The 23,254-nt window shown below is 34.9% G+C and overlaps 1 protein-coding gene across 14 annotated transcripts in view; it reads right to left on the bottom strand.

Moving 5' to 3' along the window:
• NAALADL2 (N-acetylated alpha-linked acidic dipeptidase like 2) overlaps positions 1-23,254 on the bottom strand; it is a 1,449,120-nt gene that overhangs the window by 196,053 nt on the left and 1,229,813 nt on the right. For 13 of the 14 annotated variants that reach the window (XM_054246909.2, XM_054246903.2, XM_054246907.2 and 10 more), the window contains one exon: positions 22,758-22,904. The exons of the other annotated variant lie outside the window; for it this stretch is intronic. In XM_054246909.2, coding sequence (XP_054102884.1) covers positions 22,758-22,904 — 147 coding nt within the window. The remainder of the gene's footprint in view (positions 1-22,757; positions 22,905-23,254) is intronic. 14 annotated transcript variants of the gene reach the window in all.

Consider the following 23,254-nt stretch of genomic DNA (forward strand, 5'->3'; position numbering starts at 1 on the left):
CTCCACATTGTTCAATAACAGAAGGATCCAAACAATTTAACTTCAAACGTGTTTAAACTTGTAAAACATTGAGTCATTAACCTTAACAACATCCATGTGCTCTTACTACTAAGAACTCAACTAAATGAGTGTTCAGGAGAATTTTTAAGAGCACAATTCATGAAGAGTAATGTACTAGAAGCATCACCAAAGCCTATTAGATGAAATGCACCTGAGTGCACCGTGAAGGATGAAGTAACCTGAAACGCTGGGAAAGGAAGGTAAATACATGGAAAATGCTCCAAGTATGAGGACATCGTCTCTATTTCTCAGAATAGCAATTGGCTATTGCATTGGAGTTGTGCTTTAACATTTGAAGACTTATGAGAATGGGGAAAATTTAATATGAGGCACAATATTTATCCCAGACCTGTCACTTAATATCACTGTCTTAGTCTTATCATCCATAAAATGCTGATAATAATCCCTAAGTAAATAGCAGAGCTCGGTGATTATAGGAGACAAGGGAAAAAGGCCTTGAAAGATGCAGAAAACTAAACAAATCAAGATGTTATTATTATTAACATTAATAAAATGGAATTTCCTGAACAAGTTTTTATATTTTCACATGCTCCTTTCCATTTTAAGAATCAATAGCATTTACAAAAATAAAAACTTTGGACTATTTTTTTGAACCCGACTGTGATGTTAGAGGAAAAATCGTTACTAGTTACAGTCCGGAAGATTTTGTATAAAAGATAACAATCTGTTCAGTCTACTGTATGTAATTTCCTATCTAGGTGTCCTACCTATGGGGTCACATAGAAGAATTAGATAAACTGAAGTCCAAAGTCATGCAGGACAAGACCGTTTTACAAAGTCTGGGTGATGTAAAGAATATTTAGTGGCAAAGAGCATGCAACTAACAAGTTTTGATGGTTTTATCTGTTTTGCTCTGCCCCTCATTACATAGAAAACAATTGGAAGATAGATAATATAATGTATACATCTCTCTCTCTCTCTCTCTCTATATATATATATATATATACTCAAATATGTCTATACACATGCACAATAGGGAGAAAATAATCTTCATGTTAAGAGTACAGCTCTTTAGAGAAAACTTAATTTTTATATGAGATAATCATAGCTAAAGTTTTTGGAGCATGAAGCCAGGAACTGTGTAAACTCTGATTCTAGATAAATATAGATGTAGATATTCATGCAATTCAGAATTCTCAACTGGGGCCAATTTTATCCTTTGAGGGGAGAGGGGATTTAGCAATATCTGGAGACGACTTTGGTTGTTACGACTTGGGGAGAACGGTCACTACAGTGGCATTTAGTGGGCAGAGGCAAGTGATGTTACTAAAACCTGCTTCAAAGCACAGGACAGGCCCACACGACAAAGAATTACTGGGCAGAAAATGCAAATAGTCCTGCGATTTGAGAAACCCCGATGTAATTCTCAACATAATCATGAGGCTGGTATCATGACTCTCACTCTGTAGCTGAGGAGATTAAAGATTAAAGGCATTAAATTATTTATAAAAGGTTACAATCCAGTAAGAGACAAGGCTAGAATTTAAATCCAGGAAGTTTGACTCTTACAACTACACTCTTACAAATTCATTCCCACTAAAATATCTTAACACATCTCTCATTCTAGGCAGAATTACATGTAGTCTTTTGGTATTGATTATTGAGACTTCATAGATATAACAACAAAACTACAAGCCTCAACTTTTATATTCATATTCAGGTTTCCCCTTCACAAATTAAAGGAATGAAAGTAGGGGAGGGACAGCGGGGGGTGGGGAGTTGGGGAGGGATAACATGGGGAGAAATGCCAGATATAGGTGATGGGGAGGAAGGCAGCAAACCACATTGCAATGTATGTACCTATGCAACAATCCTGCATGTTCTTCACATGTACCCCAAAACCTAAAATGCAACAAAATATTTTTAAAAACAAGAGGAAAAACGACTGAATTGTTATTAAGTAAACATTCACTCTATTCAAATTTCAGATACGCTGTACCCTCTGCTTTCATAGAGATGGAAAACTTGCTTTGAAAAGTGCTAATGAGAGTTGAAAGTTACCTTCAAGAAGTTATGCATATTTTAGAAGAAATAAGTCATTATGCATTCTCTCTAAAGAGGATACAATCTCGAACTGTCAAAACCCCAAACCCTTCTACATCTATTACATATAAATGCCATCTTTTAAAAACCTCTTTCCATTTTTTCTTCTAAATTAGCTTAGTGGGCCATGGAATTACAGTATCTTGGTCTGGCCTGTGAATAATGTGACAGGTAATTTTTCTACTTCTTTTTGCCTGTAGTTAAGTTTGACTGAAGATATGGAAAACAACTTTTATGACTTAGGTGGTAAAAATAAATGTTCTGTAAGCCATATAGAGCTAGGTTCTGGACAGCTAGCATAAAATATTGCATACTGAATTTATATCTGCCAATAAATAATTTAAAAACTAGGGATATTTTATGGTAATGTGCACTAAAATATTTTCTCAAAACAAATTGGTAATATTAGTAATAATCTCAACATACCTGCCATGTTACTGGAGAGCAGACTTCTCAATAAGGGGAAAAAACTCTATTTGGATTTGCTCAAAAAATGAATAGCAAATAAATACCATTCAAAGTTAGGAAACACTAATTTTAAGAATTAAATTCTTCACATGGTAAAGAGAATGTCAACTTCAAAGAATGTCATAGTCTATTCCTATCACTACAATGGATAAGAACGTGCCTTCATGAGTCCATGGTTGCACATAACATAAAAATTCTCACTAAAATAGTATAATTTAGCTTTGTTTAGTTTATAATGATCATGATTAAATCTAAACTATTATAAGCAAACCACCAGCTGCAACCATAGCTAATCAAGATTCTATTTTCTACGATGACCAATAATGGAAAGCTTATGCAGACTTCTACTTTGCAACATTGTACAGTAATGTGATTAGATAATCATGCAGACCAATGAACTCAGCTAAGTGGAACATAAACAAATGTACAGCATGTCACTTGGAAACACTTCAGTATTTTTTCAGGGCCTCCTAACCTAAACTGCTGAAGTTATTAAAAAAAAAACAGAATTGAAATTTAATATCAAGTTTTCCAAATCCATATTTTAAAATGTAAAAAGAAACTTAAAAATGGAAAATTTAGATATTTTATATGTAATTTACAGTCTCTAATGAAAACTTTCATGAATAGAAGAATAATTTAAGATTTCTCAGGTCATTCAGGCTCTCCTTTGGTTCCATATGAATTTTGGCATAATTTTTTCTAATTTTCTGAGTAATGACATTGGTAGTTTCATAGGCACAGTGTTGAATCTATAAACTGTGGCAGTGTGGCCATTTTAACCGTATAGATTCTTCGAGTTCATGAGCATGAAATGTTTTTCATTTATGTCTGTAGTCTCTGATTTGTTCCAACAGTGTTTTGTAGTTCTCCTTCTGAAGATCTTTTACCTCCTTGGGTATCCATAGTCCTAGATTTTCATTTTCTTTGTAGCTATTGTAAATGGGATTATATTCTTGATTTGACTCCCAGCCTGGGCATTATTGGTGTTTAGAAATGCTACTGATTTTGGTACACTGATTTTGTATCTTGAAACATTGCTAAACCGATAACCTTGTTTATCAGTTCTAACAGCCCTTTGCTGGAGTATTTAGGGTTTTTCTTTATTATTATTATTGTATTTTAAGTTCTGGGGTACATGTGCAGAACATGCAGGTTTGTTACATATGTGCCATGGTGGTTTGCTGCATCTATCACCCCATCATCTATATTAGGTATTTATCCTAATACTATCCCTCCCCTATCCCACCCCGCTATCCTTCCCCTAGCCCCCCAACCTCTGACAGGCCTTGGTGTGTGATAGTCCCCTCCCTGTGTCCATGTGTTCTCATTGTTCAACACCTACTCATGAGTGAGAACATGTAAAGAAAGATATTCTAACTTATTTTCCTGTCCAATTTCAAACTACACTACAAGGCTACAGTAATCAAAAAAGCATGATACTGGTACAGACACAGACATATAGACCAATGGAATGGAAGAGAAAACTCAGAAAAACTCAGAAATACAGCCACACACCCACAACCATCTAATCTTTGACAACACCAAAAAAACAAGCAATGGAGAAAGGACTTCTTATTCAATAAATGATGCTGGCTACTCATATGCAGATAAATGAAACTGGACTCCTACTTTTCACCATATACAAAAATTTAGTTAAGATGGATTCATGGTGTCAATGTCAGACCTCAAGCTATAAAAATCCCAGGCAAAAACATAGGAAATACCCTTCTCGACAATGGCCATGACAAAGAATTTTTGGCTATGTCTCCAGTAATTACAACAAACAAAAATTGACATGTGGGACCTAATTACACTAAAAAGCTTCTGCACAGGAAAAGTAACTTCTAACAGAGTAAACAGACAACCTACAGAACAAGGGAAAATATTCTCATATTATGCATTCAACAAAGGTCTAATATTTAGAATCTATAAGAAATTTAAACAAATCAGCAACAAAAAACAAATAACCCCATTAAAAAATGGACAAAGGACATGAACAGACACTTCTCAAAAGAAAACGTACAAGTGGCGAAAAAAAAAACATGAAAAAATGCGCAGCATCACTTATCAAAGAAATGCAAATCAAACCCACCACGAGATGCCATTTCATTACCAGTCAGTATGGCTATTACTAAAAAGGCAAAAAACAACAGATGCTGGCAAAAATGCAGACAAAAGGGAATGCTTATATACTGTTGATGGAAACGTAAATTAGTTCGGCCACTGTGGAAAGCCATTTGGCAATTTCTCAAAGAAACAGAGATACCGTTTGACCCAGAAATCCCATTACTGGGTATATATACTCAAGGGGAAATAAATTATTCTACCAAAAAGACACGTGTACTTATATGTTCATCACTATGGTATTTGTGATAGCAAAGAGGCGTAAATCAAAGGCATGGAATTAACCTAGGTATCTATCAACACTGGACTGAATAGAAGATGTGATATATATATATATATTGAATACTACGAAGCCATAGAAAAAATTGAATCATGTTCTTTGAAAGAACATGGATAGAATTGGAGACCATAATCTGAAGTGAATTAATGTAGGAACAAAAAAGCCAAAGACTGCATGTTCTCATTTATAGGTGAGAGCTAAACATTGTTCATAAAAACATGAATATAAACATGGGAACAATAGATAACGCAGACTATTTATGGGGGAGAGACCAAGGAGGGCTGTGTAGGTTGAAAACCTGCCTATTGGGCACTATATTCACTACCTGGATGACAGGATCTGTACCCTAAATCTCAGTGTGGTGCAACATGCCCATGTAACAATCTTACATGTATACTCCCTGTATAGAAAAGTTGGAATTCAAAAAAAAGAATAGCAACATGATCAAGTAAGAAACTCATTGTTAAAAAATTATCTGCAGTCCACATAAAGGAATATCTTACTCTTTGTTATAGGCTGAATTGTGTCCCCTCAAAAGATGTTGAAGCCCTAATTCTCAATGCATGTGAATGTGACCTTATTGGGAAAGAGGGTTTTTGCAGAGAAATAAGTAACAGTAGGTTTTTGAGAATGGGCCCTAATATGACTGCATCCTTATAAACAGGAGAAATTTGGACACAAAACCAGAGACAAGGGAAACCTTCAAACGTTGTGTGAAGACTAGAATTATGCTCCACGAGCCAAGAAATGCTAAACATGGCCAGCAAACCACCGAAAGCTAAAAGAGAAGCACAGAACGGTTTCTGCTTGCCACCCTCAAGGGAACCAATCCTATCTACAGACATCTTGATCTTGGAATTTTAGTCTCCAGAATGATGAGATGATACATTTCTGTTGTTTAAGTCACTCAGTTTACGGTACTTTGGAAACATCAAGAAACTGATACACTGTTTAATTAGGGATTAACCTGCTTCAATGTCTTGTTTCACAGTTCTACACTCTAGGCAAAAATGAATCATGGAAATATGCTTACAAAATCTCTAGTTTAATTTGCATATTCGATATTAAGATAAAAAATCAACTTCAAGGCATTAATTACCCTCTTAGATGTTATCAGAACGATAAAGAAAACAGTTGTGATAAAAGAAAATATTATGTTATTTGTGGTATCATTAAGAATTGTTCAATGAGAACACATGGACACAGGGAGGAGAGCAACATACACTGGGGGCTGTTGTGGGGCAGCGGGAGGGAGAGCATCAGGACAAAGAGCTGATGCATATCTAGCTTAACACTACGTGATGGGTTGATTGGTGCAGCAAACCACCATGGCACACATTTACCTGTGTAACAGACCTGCACATTCTGCACTGTACCTGGAACTTATAATATAATTAATTATTATTATTATTATTTGAGACGGAGTTTCGCTCTTGTTACCCAGGCTGGTGTGCAATGGCGCCATCTCGGCTCACCGCAACCTCTGCCTCCTGGGTTCAGGCAATTCTGTCTCAGCCTCCTGAGTAGCTGGGATTACAGGCACGCGCCACCATGCCCAGCTAAGTTTTTGTATTTTTAGTAGAGACGGGGTTCACCATGTTGACCAGGATCGTCTCGATCTCTCCACCTCGTGATCCAGCCGCCTCAGCCTCCCAAAGTGCTGGGATTACAGGCTTGAGCCACCGCGCCCGGCCATAATTAATTATTTTTAAAAGAAGCATTGTTCAATGAAAGCATGGAAAGGTATGAAGCTAAGGAAATTAAGAGGAGACATGACATAATCAAAACAGCTTTTTAAGTTAGTCTCCAAGCAGTTTATAGGATGACGTGGTCATGAAAAGGTGACAAAAGACCACATGTAAGGAAACCAAAAGTCGAGACGTGAAGAAATAATGCATTGCCTGAATTAGGTAACAATTACTAGAGATTACATGATAACTATAAGGGAAACTGTAAGAAAAAATAATTGAACTCAGCAACAGAGTGATTGACAAAAAGAAAGAAAAGACTGACCAGGTTGTGAGGCACAGAACAGTCAATGATGATTTCAAAGACAAAAAGAAAGAAAAGAAAAGATTGACCAGGTTGTGAGGAACAGAACAGTCAATGATGATTTCAAAAGTAGTGCTTAGTATTTGGATGAATGGAATTATAGCTATATCCTGCATAGGTAGTGTTTCCAGAAGTCTAGATTCTGGATTTAAAAAGATATTATTCTACCCAGACACTTTTAGAAATGAATTCTATGGGTGGCCAATCAATGGGTGATTTGAGAAACTGACCCTGAACGTTTCTACGAAAGAAGAGCATTTAACAGTGAGTGCTGTCACTTTGAGCTACAGAGAAGTCCAATGGTTTGCAGACTTGCAAGACCTGCTCTCTGCTGAAACTACTATCTCTCTGATTTATCATTTGGTAGCTACAGACTCAGATTTTATTTTTCCACTATATTCCCCTTGAGATTTACTTCATCTATGGTGGGTGTATCTGTATTGCAAAAAGTTGTCCAAGAATCTATGACAATGTTATATTTATGTAAAACATTTTCATAAACAAATATATACAAACACATACCCACACACATGCATATATGCATATAGATGTTTCTAGGAAAATAAAAATAATTAAAAGTTTAGCTCAGTCACTGTGTTTGATATGGCTCAGGTACCCTTCGTGTCTATGGAAATCGCTTGGCACTGAACTTCATCTTACTTTTACTGTCATTCATTTGTTTATACTTATGCCTAGACGCTCTAGAGATTATAAATCCCTTGAGCAACATGGATGATATCTTACCTCTATTATTCTTAATGCATAGCATAGTGTTCTGCACAGAGTTTGTGCTCAATTAAACCTAATCGGGATGATTATTAACATTTCTAAGAAATAAAAAAAAACTAAATTATTTTCTGTTACCAAAACATATTTGTTCCTTTCCATTTTTCCCCTCTTTGGGATATTTTTCAGAAATATAAACTAATTTAACAAATGATTTTAAGAAAGTTGTAAGCCTATGTTTCTGATATCTCTTTTAGCATCAGAGTTAAATATTATGCTTAATTTGAATTTCATTCTTTATATTGAGAAAAATGCTTTATGTATGAAAACACAGAAAAAAAATCAATAACAAAACAGACAAAATAGAGATCTCATAAATAGCATTTATATTCAGGGCTCTATACCGTCCAATTTCACACTAACCACATCCACCCACCTACACAAGTTGAAGTGTCATTTTTTCCTATGACACCTCCTAAAAAATATCAGGGAATGATAGAGTGCACTGCGGTATGAGTCTATTTTTCTGTTGCCTTACAGGTTAATCATAGTGTAGTAACAGTACAAGCTATTTTGAAGGGGTGGCATGCCCACTAGACAGGAACATTAATCATGCCCTGGGCCTCTTAATAATTCTCACCCCCCTTCATCCCTAAGCATACACATATACCTTTATTCAGCACTGAAAGCAAATACCTATAATTTTAAAATTTTGTCCTTGAAATCATTAAACCCTGATTTATGCACACTTTTAACTCTAATTATTGTCATTGTCCCCTCTCTCCTACCCTTTTAGAAACTACTATAACCTTGTTGAAGGAGTTCTATATATTACGTCCTTGTAGTAGCATGAAACAATATAGTAAGACTTTCATAAGCCAATCCCTGGCACCTGTCAACCTGGTCATCACGCGATTTCTATTTCCTAGCTTCGACACTTCAAATGTTTCAAAGATTCTTGAAGTTCAGTCTTCAAAATCTGAGTATGTTCATCTGCAGATAGATTCATACCTTGCTAAATTTGAACATAGATTCCTTTATAAATGTAATCCTGGTACTGATTATTAAGTTAATTACAAATTTATAATGTCTTGTGGTAAGTCCTCAAATTACCTCTATACCATATTATTTATAGTCCTCTATACCATATTATTTCTGTTTTTACATCTGGAAAAAGATTCAAATATCTTGATCTATGTTACTAAATTTATTTCCAAATAGAGACACTAAATTGACTATTCTTTCCAAAAAAATTCAACAGGTCAATCAGTTAATATTGATTATAATAACAGAAAAAAATTAGTTGAAATAAAGAATTGGTAAATATATATTTTTAATGCACATTTTCAGCAAGGTGACTTTAAATGGCACATCAGTGATCTGCCATAAAGGTTTTTAAAGGTACCACCATCATTCAGTTTTTTTTTTTTCAATTTCTTCAAGGGGCTTAAATATTTAAACTTTGGTCCAAACTTTATGCTTAGAAATTTATCCTAGAAGAACTTGAGAGAGAAACAAATGTCAATTCTAAAACTGCTCAACAAAAGGTTTTTTATAATAACAAAACAATGCAGGCAAACAATATCCAACAGCATTTAATAGTTATATCAATTATGATATAACTATGCAATGATCTGTTTACATGTTTTTAAATAACATGAAAACCTGTATTAATATAATTTTAGGTAGATAAATAGGAATTCTATGTATGTATATATACACAATGATATAATTTTAATTAAAGATTGAAATTTTAGAAAGGAAAGAAAGGAAGGAAGAAAGGAAAGGAGGAAAGGAAATAAGGAAGAAAATAAGGATAGAAAGGAGGGAAATTAACCTTTGTGAGCACATAGTATCTATAATCAAAATGGTAATAAAAATTATATCCATACATTGATTCATACATTTATTTAACAAACATAAAATTACCAGTAACAATGTTTCAAGCAAACAGTGGGATTATTTAGCTTTCTGGCATAATATTTTCTTTATATTATGCTACATAGTAGTGTTCTGTCTGCAAGACATAAACTAAAGTACTATGGCTACCAGTAGAACAACAGAAACTTGAATAAATTCAGATTAAATTCTTAACCAACACTCCCTTCTTTCTTTCTACTGTTTTAATTTAGAATTTACATTTTTCTCATTAAGATTCAAACTCATCAATTCTAATGATCCTCTGTCAAAAAGTATCCAAAGATGTTTCTTTGCTTAAAATATTTTGACATGCATACACACACCAATTATGGGTTATAACACACACCATTCTACCATCTTTTCACAGTAGTATGTGGCCATAATCTTTAAAGTGGAGTTGACGACAGTTAGTTAGCATTTGGAGCTTGCCTATACTTTGACCAAGTTTGATTACGCATTTCTTTGCTTAGAAACTCTCCTAAAATGAACTCTTGTTTAAAATCACATCTCCCAGATACAGTTTCCTTAACGGAAGATTCTACACTTTGAGACAACTTCTTACTTCTTTTTGTGCCCCTATGATATTGTATTTTGATACCTATTTTCAAACATATCCTGGGAATTATTTGCTGTATTGAGTACCTCAAAGGGTCAGGGCAAAACCATTGAATAGCTACACCTTTTAAAACCCAGTTTAGACCACAACCTAATTGAAATCGTCAATGATTTTATAATAGTTGTTTCAGGTGTCCAGATTTCTGAGGGACAAATCTTAGATAACACATTGGGTCAGGTTTATTCAGGCATACACATACTTTACTTACACCACGACTTACTGTCTTTTGGCACACGCAAAGTTTGAGTTGTACAGCCTAGGCATTTTTTTTTTACTCCAAAGTTTTTCAAACTTAAATCAACATAGATGTGTACAGAGTCCACAATTTCCCTTTTAAATGACGTTCTCGTTACTCTGAGTTCTAGAATCTCAGAGTTCCCTGCCCAAATGGCCCTATATCTGCTTCTAGGGATTGGGTAGCCCTCTTCTCCAGGTCTATCATCTTTAGGTCTATCACATGTAGGTCTGTCTCTCTACAGTGTAACACAAAGCCAAGGAAGTGGATGAGGAGCAACTATTTGTATGAATTATAAATCGTGCTTAAAAATGTAGACTGGGGTGCCCACCATACCTATATGCAAGGTCTCTCACGGTATGAGACGGAGTCAAGGTAGACAGCACAGGAAGAACAGGTCAGGAATCACTAATCAGGGACTTGGGGACTAGAACTTCCTCTTTTGGAGTGGGATTCTCAGGAGTCTAAGAACATTCCATTTAAACCCATCCTTCCCAATCATGTTAAATAGGCGTTTTTCAAATTAGGAAGGAAGACAAAAGTTGATTTAACAGTTTTTTAGTTAGATTAGTAACATTTAAATATTCAGCATTTTGCCATATGGGACATATGCTTTCATCGCTACCACTGCCTCATGTTCACCTGAAAATTTAGAAGCCCAGGCTATGGCTTCACTTCTGGGCAAATATAAAACATCAAGTTTAATTGGCTGAAATAGACTACATTTCAGAGTCAACTGAAAATACAGTTGACCCTTTAACAACATGAGTTTGAACTGCATGGGTGAAAAAAGCAGCAAGAGAAAGAATGAAACATATAGGAGTTTAGAAGAGAGCGGCTACAGATAGAAGCACTGTGAGCAGTGAGAACTGAGTCTGCAGTTAACTCTTTTTAACACTTTCAGTCAATTGAATACATCTCTCTAGGCTTTTATTTCCTTTTACTATAGAGTAATGAATGAAAATATTTGGGAACTATGATCAATGCTACTCTAAAAGTCAATGAATCAATGAGTGTCGTTGGTGTCAATCACTTCATCAAAAGGAGTCAGGACCATTCCCATTCTGGACCCACTACTCTTGGGAGCATCCTCTCACCAAAGATGCCTCTGATCTTATTTTAATCACCTGGATTATCCAAAATCATCCCTGAACTGGTGGAAGTCTTCAAACCAATGGTAGCCAATGGGGTTTGTGTTCCTAACCTGGGGAGTTTGCCTAGTACTAGGAGACAAAGCACCCTAAATTTAACCCTCATGTTTTGCGATGGGCAAAGTCCTAATCCAATTTCATTATTTCTAAACATAGGCCCCAGCAGCATTTACCCAAAATTTCTTGTATGAATTATGGTTGAATTAATTATATATACCTGAGTCATTAATTAGAAATTATTTGTAAGCATGCAGCAAATGTAAAATTTCTAATGGTTTAGTAAGAATCATCACGAATAAATATTAAGCAACAAAGTTCTGATTTAGGAAATGGAAAAATGACCTTGTACATAAAGATACAGTTTATTTTTTCCTACTTCTGTTCACCTCTAAGTACCACATAAACATTGCGCTATTTAGAATTAAAATGTTCTTCAGTGATAGCAGAATATTAGACAAGAGTAATTTCAAGGCTACAGCTATTGACAGGAGACTGTAGAAATAAAAATACTGGTAAACACTTTGTTCTCTTCAGCATTATTTCCATTCATTTAAAGTCACAGGAACAGAAGCACCATGAAAGGATACTGAAGACAACTGTAGCCCTCTTGAGACTAATGTAAAAGCCAAAACTTTTATGAAGAAGAAATACTGATCTTTATAAGCCAAGTAGCCTTGGCCTCAATCTATTTTTTAAAATTTTTTAACATTTATGAGACATCAAGGCTACTGTGTCTTTCTTTGTAGTCTGTACAGAAACATTTGCTTATTTAAAAATAAAAACAAGGTGAGTTTCTCTGTATGTAAACTGTGAAATAGGCATAGAAACCTGCCATTCCAGATGGAAACAAAATAAGATGAAGTTGTGGAGATTCAATAATAGGGCAAGGAAGTTCATTCGTGGCTGTAGTCATCATCCACAGGTATCCGAGCTCCAGATAATCCAATTCCTGCTGATGTTTACTGTTAAAGCATATGGGTATCAAAACAGCTCTTAACATTTTAATCCTAAATTTTAAAAAATCATCTAAATTAGTTTCCAAAATGTTTTTAAATCTAACAATATTCTACTCAAAGAAATGTGCCATTGTCATTGAAATTAGAAGAGAAGAACTTGTTCACCTCCTCATATCCCAAAATTAACTTGGAAATAAAATTAGAAAACAAGGGATAGAGAAAATACAACACAAAAGCAACTAGTCTTCACATTACATGAACAGTTACCAAGGAATGAAGAGACAAGAAAAATCATCATCATATCTTTTTTTTTTTTTTAAATGATGGGGTTTCTCCATGATGGCCAGGCTGGTCTTGAACTCCTGACCTCAGGTGATCCACCCACCTCAGCCTCCCAAAGTGCTAGGATTACAGGCGTGAGCCACCGAGCCCAGCAATATATATGTATTTTTTAATTTAGGAAACTAAATACTCATGTTTAGAGTAGGTTGATTCGATCATATTTTTCCTATAATGCATTTAATTCATTAGACCTGTATTTTTTGGTAATGTAAACATTGGCATGCATAGAATCTAACTATAGACTCTGTTTTGTAAAATAATAAACAAACTACTATAAAGAAACATTAACATTAGTTCTTGTCACTGTTTATATGTTATGGGTTTATTTTCAACTCAGCAAAGAAGTATTGCCCATTTATAGCTGTTGCTTAATTTTGAAAATGCCCAAAGCTAAAACATTTATGACCTTTGTATAGAAAAGTAGAAAAATAGGTATTAAGCGGGATTGCTTTATATTGCACTATGAATCTAGTGGAAGATAAAAAAACATTTTAGAAATCCAGTCATGTACTACATAACATTTTGGTCAATGATAGGTGGCATAGGCCATGGTAGCCTCATAAGGGTACAATGACACTAAAAAGTTCCTCTCACCTAGTGAGGTTTGGAGATCCTGACACTGTGGAGACCTAGGCTAGCATGTGTGTTCATGTCTTAGTTTTTAACAAAGAAGTTTTAAAAGCAAATAAATAAATAAATAAATAAATAAATAAATAAAAAGTTTGTAAAAAAAAAAAGCTTATAGAATATCAAGAAAGAAAATATTTTTGTACTTCTGTACAGTGGGTTGTGTTTTAAGCTAAATGTTATTAGAAAAGGGTCAAAAAGTGAAAAAAGTTTTACAAAGTAAAAAAGTTAGAGTAAGCTAAGGTTATTTATTGCTGAAGACAAATGTAAAAAATAAATTTAGTGTAACCTATGTGTATCGTGTTAATTAAGTCTTTAATATAGTCCAGAAATGTCCAAGGCCTTCACATTCACTCACCACTCACTCACCCAGAGAAACCTCCCGTCCTGCAAGCTCCATGAATGCATAAGAAGTGCCCTATACCTGTGCACCACTTTTATCTTTATATTGTCCTTCACTGTTTTTTTTTTTTGTAAGTTTAGATTCACAAATACCATTGCATTATAATTGTCTATAGTATGCAATACAGTCTCATGCTGCGCAGGTTTGTGGCCTAGGATGAATAAGCTACGCCACACAGCCTAGGTGTGTAGGAGGCCATTCCATCTGGTTTTGTGTAACTACACTCCATGATGTTTACACAATAATATCACATATTTCCATCATTAGAGACACATGACTGTATATCATTTTATCTAGAAACCTTGAGAAATAGCATAAATGTAGAGAAAAGAGTCCAGAAATCTGGTGATAGAATGTTGAGCTGGAATCTTGATTCTATCTATTGTTTAATAGATGAGTGATCTTGGCCAGGTTTCCTAACTGCTTTGTGCTCAGTTTCCACATCTTTAATAATAGTGGTAGCAGTAGGTTGGGTGCAGTGGCTCACCACTGTAATCCCGGCACTTTGGGAGGCTGAGGAGGGTGGATTACCTGAGGTCAGGGGTTCAAGACCAGCTTGGACAACATGGTGAAACCCTGGTTTTACTAAGAATACAAAAATTAAGCATGATGGTGCATGCCTGTAATCTCATCTACTCAGGAGACTGAGGCAGGAAAATCACTTGAAACTGGGAGGTGGAAGCTGCAATGACCTGAGATCACACCAATGCACTCCAGCTTGGGTGACAGAGCCAAACTCCATGGCAAAAAAATAAAAAAGTAATAACAATAGTACCTTCCACATAGGTGCTAGTTATAACTTTATAACTACAATAATTAAGTGAGTTAACATGTATGAAAGACTTAGAATAGAACAATGCCTGGCACAAACAGCATATGAGTGTTTGTTAAACATAATTTTCCTTAACATTTCATTGTACGTTGGAAGTCTGCTTGGCCAATATGCTTTCTTCCACTGGTTGACAGGTTAATTAGAAGCTAGTTCACGTAAATAATCAGATTTTTAAAAAGAAACCAAATTGGCTGGGCATGGCAGCTCATGCCTGTAATCCCAGCACTTTGGGAGACCGAGGCAGGTGGATCACCTGAGGTCAGGCATTCGGGATCAGCCTGACCAACATGGAGAAACACTGCCTCTACTAAAAATACAACTATTAGCCAGGCATGGTTGTGCATGCCTATAATCCCAGCTACTCGGGAGGCTGAGGCAAGAGAATCACTTGAATCTGGAAGGTAGAGGCTGTGGTGAGCCCATATTGCACCATTGCACTCCAGCCTGGGCAACAAGAGTGAAACTGTCTCTAAATAAATAAATGAATAAATAAAAATAGAAACCAAATTAAGTAAACTCTTGTCTCTTAATTAAAAACCTGTGAGTGCATATTTATCGACCAATATTTTGAAGTAAAGCCAAGGCATTTTCTTTGAACATTGGCTTGTTAAATAAAATCCTATTATGTCTTTCTTGCCCTGTACATTATCCGCATTACTGCATTTGTTCAAAATAAAGCCTTTAAAAATACTCGTGAAGTTGGACAGGCGCGGTGGCTCACACCTGTAATCCCAGCACTTTGGGAGGCTGAGTCGGGTGGATCACGAGGTCAAGAGATCGAGATCATCCTGGTCAACAAGGTGAAACCCCTTCTCTACTAAAAATACAAGAAATTAGCTGGGCATGGTGGCACGCGCCTGTAATCCCAGCTACTCAGGAGACTGAGGCAGGAGAATTGCCCGAACCCAGGAGGCGGAGGTTGCGGTGAGCTGAGATTGCACCATTGCACTCCAGCCTGGGTAACAACAGCGAAACTCCATCTCCAAAAAAAAAAAAAAAAAAAAAAATACTCGTGAAGTAAACTGATTTCAGAATGCATCCATATTACTATCAATTTCCTCCAGTCTTTGATTTTTGCCTGGTTCCTCACACATCAGAATTTTTATCTGCAGCTCATTCCTTCAGATTGTCATAAATATAGGTATCTTAGAAGTTTTGCTTTTCAGACTCATGATTCACAAGCTTATGTAACTATTAAATTGCCTAATCATGAGGAACCAGTGCATTTGCAGAGGGCATATACAGATAGTCTCCAACTTATGATGGTTTGACTTAACAATTTTTCCACTTGACGATGGTGTGAAAGTGGTAAATATTGAGTAGGAACCATACAATTTGGATCTTTTTTATGGACTAGTGATATGCAACATGACACTCTCTTGATGCTGGGCTCAATAATGTGTCACAAGGGCTGTTTTATATAATGCAATGTATTGATTACTGTACCGAAAGCGTTCTGAGTATAGGCTAGGCTAAGGTAACATATTTGGTAGATGAGGTGTATTAAATGCATTTAGACATGAAATTGCCAAAATGTGATGGGATTATTGGGCCATAACCCCATTGTAAGTGGAGTAGCATCTGTATAGATTTGAGAATACAGTTGACTCCAGGCCAGCATATCACTGCACCTGAGAGAACACAAGTGTGCAAAACTTGAGAAAAGGTCTTACTATGATGAGCTTCAAAAAGATCTGATTGTTGGCCATTATGTCTAAAAGGAAAGTGGAAATTGTCAATTAGGTCTGCAACTTGGTGAAATGGAAGCCAATAATGAGAACATCCATTGTACTTACTTTATTTCATTGCTTATATGTCTGAGTTTGAATCTAGACTGTGACCACTTTTAGGGAAAGAGGGGCATGTTTTATTTATGTTTGTGTTTCTAACACAGTGCCTGAATCATAGCAAGTGCTTAATAAATGCTGGCTAAATAACAAATATCTGTTAACAGTTAATAAAGCATGCTCAAGTTTCCCTATAGTCGCAACCTGACTTAACCCACTCTCCAAGTATTATTATTGAAATTATTTTTTAAAAAATCTTTATTAGAAAACTATCTCCATCATAATGAGAATGGTCACAAGATAATCACTGAAAACAGCATTAGAATCAAAATATAATGTATATGCTATATATTTTGATTCAAAGATGATAGTCATTTAGAATAAATATTCTTATTGAGAATTCTAAGCAAGGACAACTGCTAAGGGAAATCTGTTCTCTGTACAGTCATTTCAAAATATCAGGCAATTTGAAGTATGATCTTTTAAATTATCCATTTGAGTTTTAAGTGTTTATTTTTTAGTATTTGTCTCATATTTCAACTTCCTGTGTTTATTCCTCAGGCTCTTGGGAGAATACAGTAACTTTAACAGCACTTCTTTTGTGACAGGCATTTCATATACTGTACAATCAAGGTTTTCAAGTCTGCTCTATAACTGTTGATTTGTTGATTGGGGTTTAACCTTCTCTTCTAAAGAAATGCCTCTAAGAAGCAGAATTCTTTGTAGATCCACAGTTTATGAGAGTGTTTTATTCTCTATTTCATGCTGTTTATCAGGTGAATGGGATAGCAATACTCAAAGATGCCCAGAAAAGACACAGTTTTATATGGAATCACAGCTCAAATCTTAGAATAAGATGTTACTAAAAATAAAGCAAACTGATCTAACCAAGTCCATTTCCTCAAATAAGCATTCCTCTAAGTATGGGCCAGAGAGACCTTCAAGAATCAGGAGATCAAAACTATTTTCATAATGCTAGTAACTTTATATGCCTTTTCCACTCTCATTTTCACTCTACAGTCGCAAATACATGGAGTACAAAAAAATTCCTTAAGATGGATTCAGAATCTACATTGATATTAACTTTTAAGAAACTAACACTCATTAAGTTTCAGTGAAGCTCCCAAGAAAAATACTTGTCATTATATGAATAAAATATTGGACCAGATTTTTCTCATACTTTTCCACTAAAACAACATATGACAAAAGATGATGCAGAAACAGGTAAGAAAATCCAATTGTCTTCTATTCAGTCATTTTTTAAAAGATTTTTGAAACTGTAAAATAACATCACTCTTCTCATTTATATTTTTATCTTTTTTAATACTTTTTAATAAAATAAGTTATTTTCATTAGATTTATTTCTGTATTAGATTTATATTGATAATAATTAAAATAATGTAATACTAATTTATTATTTTGAAATAATTTAAAAATAAATGTTATATATTTTTCTCACTTTTAGTTTTTACTTTGCAGATATTACAACATAAGCAAAACTCTGTTTTGAGGAATCTTTGGTACTTTTGAGGGTAAATGGATTTTTAGACCAAAATGTGTGAGAACACCGGCACTAAATGAAGCAAGTTTGATTTGAAAATAATGATAGCACATATCTAAATACCATATTGTAAGAACTTTAAAAGAAATGTTACAAAGAAAGGTAATGAGCTAGAGAGAACACCAATGAATTCCTTTCCATCTTGTTTTCAGTTGGCACACTTTGAAGTAGAAAAGGTAAAATCTTATTCTTAAGTGACTTTTACGTAAGTTTTGTAGCTACTCACATGAAACAAATTTCACCAGATACTTCAAAACATCAGTAGCACTTACACGTAGTTAAATATAACTATTTTGATTCCTTAAATCAAGAACTTTCAATGGACTTTAGAACTATTTTTAAACCATTAACCTCACATTGGCCATGACTAAGTTCCAAATAGAAAATGTAATGAAGCACTGATCTCTAATTTAAGTAACAAATTCTTCTACTTAGAATAAAACATGAAGAATCAGCATATAAACTGAGTTACATTGTTCAAACATGTATGTATGTATTCTCAAATTTTATCTGTATTATATTCGCACAAATGAACTTCTTTTATTACTTTTATCTCATAGAATGACCTCAGTGTCAAAGTTTACACACACACACACACACACACACACAATTACATGCTGCTGTATACTGGTTTAAGAGTTAGAATTGGTATCAAAGTTATCTAGCTTTTAAAAAATTAGTAAGAGTTTCAAAATACCTAGGCTACTTGAATTTCTGTCGCTGGGTTATTAAATGATATTGAAACAATTAGGCCATGACTCCTGCTATATAAAAGCTATAATACTCTTTTATCTCATTATTATTTAAATGTTAAATGCTCTATTATAGAGGCAAATTGGGTTTAAAATAGAATATTTTAAGCAGAAGAGCAAAAAAAATAAGGTTAAACAGGGTGAGAAATCAGTTTCAATTTGTGCTATGAAGCTTGCTAGGATAGGGATTGATCTTTTGATATACTAAGATAGACCCTCTGGCATGCCCTGTAGAGAATAAATACACTGATCTGAAACAAAAATGTAAAACAGCTGTTAAGTGACAGAAGAAATGTTCCTTGGACCACCAGACTGTCATATATATTGCACTCTTAATCAGAAAGCATCTGTCTTTTCTTTTCCTTTTCAACAATCTCTGCATTGTATTTAATCTGTACAGAATGCTTCTCCCAACAGGTGCAATGGTGTTTATAAATCTAAAACCTTATTTAAATGAAGCTTACAACAAGAGATGTTTCAATTAACAGGATACAATTTTATGAGAAGGAATCATTCTAACATTTTGCAAACCCATAGATTGTGATGCATTTGTAAAATTTAATTATTGGAAAATTAGAGTATAGATGCCAAGAAAAGCTAAAGATCAAAGGGGCTTTAAGTAATTTTATGCAATATATTTGCATCCAGAGAAACTACAGGTAAAAGCCATTGGTGGGAATGTGGAAGAACTTGAAATATTGGGGACAGACATTACAAAATGTCATGTTTTATTGACATGTCCATGTAAAAGGTGGTCTCTGTTGCACTGAATTATTTTCCCACAGTTCAATTTTTCCTGTATTATCATGATTCAGTTTTTGAAATTGAATATAATAGATCCATGATCAATCTTACTAAACAAAGAACATACATATTGATAGTAATTCTAAGATTTGCATTATAATCACCCAAATCAGCTTCAAATAGATAATTATTTAAAATCATGGATATAATCATAAAATTATTGCTCTTACAGTATACCACTCTGAAAGTGGAAGCAGCCATGAAATTACTCACTGTAACTTTTTTTGTACTAAATGAGCTCTATCCCTATAGGGGCCACACAGATACTGTAGGTGACACAAGTCTGGTGAAACATTGACCCTAAGTTGAGTATTCAACTTCTGATCTTTGATAGAAACAGATGTTGAAGAAAATATTCTTCTTAACTCTTGGATGAACAACATGGCAAGCTACTGAGCAGTGTCCATTTAGTTGACTGTTTCCATGGAGAAAAAGTATACAGTGTTTCCAGAAATTCAGTGTTTCAATAACAAAATATATTGATAGACTATCTCTTGCCCTTGGCCTTCCAATTTGCCATCTTTGATACAATAGTGGAGAACATAGACTTACTGTCAAACATGTCTTAGATCAACTTCTGTCTTGGCCATTTATTATCCTTATGACCTTGGATAAGCTAGTGGCCTTTAAATTCTATTTCATTCTCAGCATGAATAGAATTAATAATAAAAGCTAATTTATGGAGACATTTTAATAATAAATGATATAAGAGGTATAAAATACATAGCATGGCAAGTACTCAACGAGTGGTAAATACACAATACGTGGTACATATTATGGTTTTTTGTTTTTGTTTTGTTTGAGACAGTGTCTCACTCTGTCACCCTGGCTGGAGTGCAGTGGTGTGATCTTGGCTCACAGCAACCTCCACCTCCAAGGTTCCAGCGATACTCCCATCACAGCCCCTTCCACCCCCCTAGTAGCTGGGACAATAGGTGCCTGCAAACATGCCACCCAATTTTTGTATTATTTTGTTGAATCAAGGTTTCACTGTGTTGCACAGGCTGGTATCAAATTTCTGAGTGCAAGCAATCTGCCTGTCTTGGCTTTCTAAAGTGCTGGAACTACAGGCATGAACCAGCTCACCTGGCCTTATTGTTTTTAATAAGATACAGATTTTAAAAAGTGGAGGCCCAGAAACCAATGTAATTGGACTATTAAACGTACAGGGATTTAAAATTTCAGGGCTCCTAATTTCAAATCCACCAAGCTGTTTTCTATATATATTTGTAATTGCAAGTTAATTAAAAAGCTCTAATTTCCTTACGTGCTTTACGAGTTGACACAGGATAAATATTTTTTACATCATGGATAAGGTCTTTTTTAATATTCATAATTCCCCTTAATAGCTGTATACCGATATCTATTATAGGTTAACACAGAAAGGAGCAGTTACTCTATTCCTCAGAGAGTTCATACAAAATTATCTCATCTCAAGCATTCACATTTTGTAAGGGACAAATACATTTTAAAAATTCTTCCACTAAAGCAATACCAACAAGGTCATTTGTTACAAAGCATAAGAGACTCTATTTTAATTACTTTTTGGAGACAAATAATAAAAATAATTCTATGGTGGTAGTTAGATATTCTGGGCATCATCTGAAAAACTGATTGGCTCCTTCAGACTGTACCAGTTCTGTTAGATAGACTTTACCCTTAGAATAATGCAGCTCTTCTTAGAACTTCACTGGTTCCCATTTCAAAATCTTCTCCCAATTAACACCTCAGATCCTCCAGCTGATTCCCACCAAATTCTACCTCTTCGCCTGATCAACTCGTTTTTCTCAACAGTTAACAAAATCCTCCCTTCTACTGATGTGTTTGTACTCATTGCAATAACTACAATGATGGGGCCTTGCAATCTGGTTAGCTAAAATCCTCTGTATGCATAGTCTCATTTAATCCTCCCCACAGCTCTGTAGAGTAGACTCCACAAATATACCAAAGTACTTCATTTGTAAAATCATTCTGAAAGATGTTAAATAATTTGTCTAGTAAGTGTCAGAGTCAGGGCTTCCGTCTCATTTCCAAGGCTATACTATTCTGCCTCTCTAAATTCTTGGCTTAAAAACTAAACCAAGATGAATTAGACATATACTAAATAAGAATTCTAACATTTTCTGGGTGGCGGCAGAGAAACATAAAGCTAAATATCACTCGAAGCTATTAAACATTACATTGCATAGCTCAAGTTGAGCCTACACAAACATAATTTAAGCACCCTTTTTTAGGAAGATCTATATTTGAAGAACAAGCCATGCTTTACTGTACTTTTTAGCCATTATTTTGTTAATATAATAATTACCTCACGAAGGTCACCCTAGAGGTTTTCAAATTGCTCCCAATAATGCATAAATAATTTGTAAATGAAGGTAAAATGTCCCAACAGGTATAGATCCACAGAGAAACAGTTTCCTAAGACATAATTATGAGAAAGATTAAAAGGACTGAAGTCCAAAAGATGGATGAATAAAGACTTAATTAAGGAGAATCATGCTTTTGTGATATTCTTTGGGAAAAAAGCCTTCTATCTTCACAAAAAAAATACTATCTTTTCTAAGCAGGCAAACTATTGACTAACTTTGGGTAGCTAATCCACAAGACTCACATTAACATACAGAACATGAAATGCACTTTCCCTTGGGCAAGGAGAGGAGAATCTATTGCACATGTCATCTGTTTCTGTGAACACTGAAGATTACAATTATGTTTTGATGTTAATCCAACTACTGCACATTTCTTGTTGCAGAGCACTGTGTGAAAATGTGAGTGACAATATAAATCTTTTTAAATCGAATTCAACACTATTGAAAAGAGCTGATGTTTTCAAATACTATTACAAAGCCTCTGAGAAACAAGAATGACTCTCTAAATGAAGCCGCTTTTCTATAGTGACCTATTTGCTATGAAAATTGAATAGCCAGGATAAAATCAAATTCTGTAGGTCTGCTATATTGTGTGTGTGTGTTTTGCATTTTTAGGATCAATCACCTCTAATGTTTTGATGTCCTCATAAGCAAACTGCACGCTGGGAACTCCAAGATGGTTGATGAAATAATCAGCATCACCTTGTATCTGTATAGAACTGATATTGGTTTCTGGGCACTGAGTTCTTCTGGTGCAGTTGAAATTATTTTTCTGAAAAACATAATTCAAATTGTTAACACATACTATACTTCCCAGGTCACCCCTAAATCAGTACTACTCAAAACACGGTCCACGGATCAGCAGCATCAGTGTCCCCCTGGAAACTGTTAAAAATGAAAATTCTTGACTCCACATGGTCTTGCCTGATGGGGACATTGGCGCTAGAGGCCTGGAATCTGCTTTGTAACACTCCTCTTTGATTCCGATGCTCACTGAAGCATGACTCGCACTAGCCAGAATCAAGGTTTGCTTGCTGCTGTTGCTTCAAAAGCATTTTTATCATAGTTTTAATTTGAACTCTGATGACTCTGACAATATTTAAAGGAATGTCGAGTCTCTAA

This window comes from Callithrix jacchus, chromosome 17 (genome assembly GCF_049354715.1).
Source record: "Callithrix jacchus isolate 240 chromosome 17, calJac240_pri, whole genome shotgun sequence".
NCBI classification, from domain to species: Eukaryota; Metazoa; Chordata; class Mammalia; order Primates; family Cebidae; genus Callithrix; species Callithrix jacchus.